The sequence below is a fragment of the Onychostoma macrolepis genome, chromosome 02, assembly GCF_012432095.1.
Source record: "Onychostoma macrolepis isolate SWU-2019 chromosome 02, ASM1243209v1, whole genome shotgun sequence".
Classification (NCBI taxonomy): Eukaryota; Metazoa; Chordata; class Actinopteri; order Cypriniformes; family Cyprinidae; genus Onychostoma; species Onychostoma macrolepis.
This window is the reverse complement of record NC_081156.1, coordinates 28461808-28468072: the sequence shown is the minus strand read 5'-3', so window position 1 is coordinate 28468072 and position 6265 is coordinate 28461808. Positions and strand designations below refer to the sequence as shown.

Below are 6265 nucleotides of genomic sequence, written 5' to 3'. Positions count from 1 at the left end.
TGGAGTTTTCAGGTAACACCACAAAAACAATCTGCAAAACATGGGGCTATATTTTTCATGCTCAAACATAGGAAGAATCGTAACTGTGGTAACTATGAATGTTATGAAATGATGACTTTTTAATTTTAATCTTATACAAATCTATACAATAAAATGTTCTGAATGATTCGAAATGACGCTTCTTCAGGTTTTAAGATACTGTTGTTTCAAACAGTAAGGGCTTTAATCATTCACTGTACCTTCAGCCTGGCTTTGCCCAAACTTTCGTACCCATGACCCTGTCAAAAAACTTGGAAATGGAATAAAATCATGGACAACAATTGTATTGCGATTACAGACTACACTTTGGATTAAGCAAATGCATATCATGCAAAAATAAAAAAAAATCCAACAGCAAGCAGATCATAAGAATAAGATTCATAAGAACAATCATTCACTCTTCATCACAGAAAAATAAAAATGACACTAAATATTAAGTATTTCAGCATTGAATCCGTCTCTCTTCATGCTAGAAAAGAAAAAAAGAGAACACAAAAAAAAAAAAAGAAAAGAAAGATCAAAGACAGAAAACAAACTACTAAAAAGAAATGGAAAAGCAGATCTATGCTGATCTATCCTTTGTGCCCTATAAATGTAACTATAATCCTGTTGAGCTTATAGACACAATTGTGCATGGCTGGAAAAATCAACTATTGAAGGTATAGTTCAGAAAGAAAAAGAAAAAGGAACGTTCAGCCATCATTTATTCACCACCATGTCGTTCCAAACCTGTATGAGTTTTTCTTAAAGAGAGATATTTTAAGGGGGGAAAAAAGAGCAGGTGTTCTGACGTAGAACCCAGATGTGTTGCACCGTGTTTAGGTGAGGGTGAGGAAGACACATGCTATATGCAAGCTACTGAATTCTACATTGTGCCTTAGGTCTTGGTTTATTCTTTAAAATATTGCTGTGCATTTCCGGTTGAACCACTGATGTCACATGGACTATTTTAACAATGTCCTTACTACCTTTCTGGGCCTTGAACGTGGTAGTTGTGTTGAAAGTTTATTGAGGTTCAGAAAGCTCTCAGATGTCATGAAAAATATCTTAATTTGTGTTCTGAACTTGAACAAAGATCTTACAGGTTTGGAACGACATGAGGGTGAGTAATTAATGACAGAATTTTTGGGTGTACTAACTCTTTACTGTTGAAATGCAGAGATATTTTATTATATATAACATCTTGTACAAATAAACTGTCCTGAATGAGTCCATTTGCCAACAAGAAGAGATCCTTGAGGTCTCAAAGGTCAACTGTGTTGATATGATGCAAAAAAATTAATATATATACCTTATATTTTTAAATGACCTTCCAATAAATATCCATTCACATTTTCCACTCCGACATCCCAGACTGTGCATCACATTAGTCCTTAAGAATCCTGAGAATCATTGTAGTCTCTGAAACCCCCATATAGTAACTTCACACTACCTCCATTAACAAAAATCCCTGATACCGACTCCGGGCACAGGTCCCTGGCCGCCCCTGTGTGTCCCTCTGGTACAGGAGCTTGGAGACGGGGCTGGAGGCCAGGGATCATCCCACACGGCAAGTGCCCTGGCCAGGTTGGGGTTCAATGGCGCTTAGCTTTGTTCTCTGACTTCTGAGATGGAAGAGCTGGGGTCGGGTTGAGCCACAAACAGAGCAGGATGATGAAATGACAGACATGCAGTGATAGAGAGCTGTAGTTGGTGGACGGATACGTGTTCCAGGACAGCTCTATCAGACCCAGAATCAACACCCTAAAAGAGAATGAATAATAATACTACTCACTGAATAACTAAACTTCTACTCCCAAACCACACAAACTCAACTAAATAAGACACAGATAGAAACAAAAAATAGCCCATGAGTCTGTGTCTTACCTGAGCAGGTGGGCAAGTTTCTTGACTCCTCCACTCCACAGCAGGTAAGGCAGCGTATGGAAGTACCAGACATAAAACTGATAATGCAGCGATCTACTGAAGCACATGCCAATGAAATTAGAAGTGAAAAGAACCAGAACTGTCTGTATGATCTGGGTTAAGGAACCATTTTCATCATATCAACTAGAACTAATAGTGCAAAGTTCAGGAATTCCTGGTTTATTCAAAATAATTTGAATCCAATCCAGCATACATTTGATTTCAACAACCATAAAAAGGATATGATCAGCACTGAGCTTGTGTACAGTCTCTTTTCTCTCAGACGGATCTGTTAGAATAGACCAAATACTGTTCCCAGACCTGTAATAGACAATTTTTAAATAACACAGAAAGAAGAACAAAAAGACCTTTGGCATATTTAGTTTGTCATTAAGCCTTAACATTGGCCTTATGACTTGTAGTAATGTTTTTGTTCAATAAATTAAAGTGCCCCTATTATGGATTTTTGAAAATTAACTTTATGCAGTAACACAGCTCTTAGTGAATGAAAACATCCTGCAAAGTTTTAAATCTGAAAGTGCACCGTGTATAAAGTTATTGTCTCTCAAAAGAAAGAGTCGACTCTGAATCATTGAAACGAGTCGTTTTTAAAACGAATCCCAAGCCGTTTCATGCCGAGGTCAACATGAAACATTAGCATATTGCCCGCCGACTTGTTGGTCTTTTTGCCTTGGTCTGAATGAAAATGCAAATTCATTCTTTGCCACTAGGTGCTGCTTTTGGAGCTATAAAAATGGCGGTTTCCCCGGTAGTTGTACACAAAGCAGGACTGCGCTCACAAACCCTGCTTTATCAGCCATTACAGGCGTGATAAACTGAAAATGAGACCAATTGGACCAATCACCGCAGATTAGCTTCACGCAAAGGAGTCGTTGAGCAAATTAGGTAAAAATAAATGCATATTATAAGACAATGAACGTGTTTTTTGACGTTGCATGCATGTCGACCTGTTGTTGGGGACTCCCAAAACCAAAATAAGAACCTTTCATTACCCATAATAGGGGCACTTTAAGCTGCAAGTCCTACTAAAAATCCTTTGAACAGTTTTTGATACACAATTTCCTTAACATTTAAGGTGATTTAACCACGTAAAATACCGCTACTAATTACAAGCTTAATTGTAGTGTTTTGATTTTTCTACCTCTTCCATCTCTTCAGCACAAACAGAACCAATGTAGTAATGTGAGCCAAAAGCAAAGCCAGGTGGAAGTATCGACTCAAGAACACATCCTCGGGAAGAAAACGCCAGTTCACTGTCCACTTAAACAGAAACTGCCTGCCCAAGTCAAACGCCCGACTAACATAGCCGAGCGGGTTCACCAAGAGGAACGGCAGTCCCAATACCAGCTGAAAAGGAGAAAAACAGAGTGGTACATGAAAAGCTGGTGTAAAACAGCAAAAAAAAAAAAAAAGTTGATTCATTTAATAAATGTGTTTGTTTGTGTCTCTAACCTGAATTACAGCACAGAGAGCGAGTTTAGGTAAAGTTTTCCATAGACCAAACTCACACAGGAGGAGGAAGAGGAGACCAGGAGCGAAGAGCAGAACATTCATCTTCACAGACACAGCTAAACTGTCCACAGCACAGACAAATACATACTTTAAATGCACGCACACACACTGCTGAAATGACCAGTCATTTATTAAACAATAATTATTCTTATGTTATACAGTGTTGAAGAGATCAGGCATCAAAACATTGTACAGAAGTTGTGGATAACATGAATGGCAGAGAGAGGAAAAAAGTTAAAGAGTTAAAATCTCTCTTACCATTCATCTATCACTCCATATAGAATGAACATGATGTTTCTACTTGCCTGTAGAGGGCACATCCTAGAGTCCAGCGGCCATCCAGGAAGAGATTGATGGCTCCGAATAGCAGCATCATGGCCACTGGATCATTAAAGAGACGCAAGATGAAGATGGAGTGAATCCGATATGAAGCACAGCAGACGAAGAAGAACACATATGGAGGAACCTAGAGAAGAATAAACAGACAAGCAGTATTATTAAGACACTTTCGGAACCATGAATACAAACTTCAGTGAGTGTCAAAAACACAGTAAAACCAGAAATAAGCAATGCACTGCATTATTAGTAAGGTTATTTAATTTAATTATTAGTAAAGTAATTAGTAAGTTATTTTAAATGTATTTAAAATGTAATTTATTCCTGCAATGCAAAGCTGAATTTTCAGCAGCAATTACTCCAGTCCTCAGTGTCACATGATCATTCAGCAATCAATTAACACACATGTGATTTGGTGCTCAAAAAACATGTCTCATTTTTTAATAATGTTGAAAACAGTTACGCTGCTTAATATTTGACCGTAACACATTTTTCAGGATTCTTTGATGCAAAACTGATTTTTCTGATATTTAGTTCAAATTTAATCTTACTGACCCCCCAAACATTTGAATAATGGTTTGTATATTTCAAATTCTCTGTGAAAAGATCCCGGCAAATCTGGCTGAACAGAATGTACAGTATGTATAAAGGTAAACTACATGGATTTGCATTATACGGGGTCATTACCTTTTTGGTGCGATGGTAAATGCGGAACACAAGCAGGAGGGTGATGAGGTAGAACACAGCAAACACATACTGACCCAAACGAATATTCTGTCCATGATCAGTAAGATAATACAGCCCAGTGAATACATACACAAAACCAGCTGGATACCTGAAACACACATTCAGTATACAATCCAGTAAATGATTAGTGGCCAGATTTTCATTTAATATGCCATACTACTGCCAGTGTTGGGGAGTAATTAGTTACATGTAATGGAATTACATAATTTAATTACAAAATAAATGTAATTGTCATCAGTTACAGTTACTGAGAAAAACGTATAGTTAAATTACAGTTATGAAAATGTTAATGATTACACCTGAAGATTTTACACACCCATACAGACTTGATTGACTTGTTTCCCAAATTGCACGGACTGCTCTAAAATATGTGAGGAGTTTAGGACACAGAATATGACACATGCTTATTCAATAACCGTTTTATTTCCTATATTTTCTTTATTTTTTAAGTACTGTTTTTGTTGTTGTTGTTTTTTTGCCAAGGCATTGTTAGATTCCAGTGTTTCCTGTCATAGCTATGCAAAGATTAGATTTTAATCTTGTTATGATTTTAAAACTGTATTTAACCTCAGAATGATCTCTAAGTCTGATTTTGTGGTGGCTGTGCTTTAAAATTAAAATGTTATTATCTTAATTCAAGTTGTGAAGGATTTCGAAAGTCTGATAGTAATCAGTTTTGAGCACTACTGTAAAGTTAACCCTGCCTGGTTTAAATGTTTGAAAATGATTAACAGTTGAAAAAATTAGAAATTTAGAAAGGTAAACAAAAAGTAATCAGTTACATTGTTTTAATAAAGTAATTGAAACTTACTTATTACATTTTCAATAGGGTAACTTGTATTCTGTAACCTATTACTTTTCCAAAGCAACTTACCCAACACATACTACTAAAAGCTGGAATACTCTACAGACATTTTGTATGTTGACACTTACACCAGCGGCCCTGTGTCGCCCTTCAGCTGTGTGTAGTCATATGTGCCGTTAATAACTCCCTCCACCTCATCCATATACGCCTTCCAGTCGATCTCTGTATCTACACACAACACGTACATCGTTAGACAGAGGAATCACGATGGCACTTATAATTGGCATCTCTCTGCAGATCTCATACTGCGATGCTGTGTCATGCTGTCATTTTGGCTATATGGTGTGTGACTGACAGACATGAGCAGTGGGTCTGTGCACGTGTTCCTTTTAGGGAGTCTCGACGGATCAAATACAAACTTAGCCAGACTATAATTTTGGAAGGTAGGTGTAACAATAGACATATACATATCTATGGGTGTAACAGTTGAATATGTATGAAATAAAGGAATAAATAAACAACTGCATTAACAGCATGCAATGATATCCCTGTTGTTCCATTAATGAGTTGTTCACTTCTCCAAGGATCACGTCAGTGATTGATTCTAATGCACTTACATGCAACTTTTTGGATCACCCATATGTTAATCCCAACTTCAAGGAACCAAAGGACAGCCGTGACCAAGAACGTGTACTCTGCTTTAAACAACACCGTGTGTTTGTCCTGCCATGTGGAGGAAAGAGTTTTCTGAATTTTTGATGGTAGAGAAGAGGATTTTTTCTTTCCTCCCGCCATGTTGGCCGTCTTGGTGAAGTCAGCGGATTCAATCACAAGCGTGTGCCGTATTCGGAAACACAGAGTTCCAAATTAAAAGTCCCTAGAGTGGAAATAAACGGATTC

The 6265-nt window shown here is 37.4% G+C and overlaps 1 protein-coding gene across 1 annotated transcript; it reads right to left on the bottom strand.

Annotated features, from left to right (window-relative positions):
- Window positions 1–170: 170 nt before the first annotated feature.
- Window positions 171–6221, bottom strand: alg3 (ALG3 alpha-1,3- mannosyltransferase). Its single transcript, XM_058748507.1, has 9 exons — window positions 5983–6221; window positions 5494–5593; window positions 4501–4648; window positions 3783–3943; window positions 3418–3538; window positions 3107–3312; window positions 2190–2265; window positions 1906–2051; window positions 171–1782 (listed from the first exon to the last, which is right to left on the bottom strand). Exons 1-9 carry the CDS (start codon window positions 6158–6160, stop codon window positions 1614–1616), a joined length of 1305 nt encoding a protein of 434 aa, XP_058604490.1. The 5' UTR covers window positions 6161–6221; the 3' UTR covers window positions 171–1613.
- Window positions 6222–6265: the final 44 nt, after the last annotated feature.

Excerpts from the sequence above, each read along its gene's own strand:
- alg3 (XM_058748507.1), bottom strand. The coding sequence starts at position 6,160 with ATGGCGGGAGGAAAGAAAAAATCCTCTTCTCTACCATCAAAAATTCAG. Across the intron at positions 3,313-3,417 it reads CTCTCTGTGCTGTAATTCAG|CTGGTATTGGGACTGCCGTT; the intron begins GTTAGAGACACA and ends TCTCCTTTTCAG. Across the intron at positions 1,783-1,905 it reads AAACTTGCCCACCTGCTCAG|GGTGTTGATTCTGGGTCTGA; the intron begins GTAAGACACAGA and ends ATTCTCTTTTAG.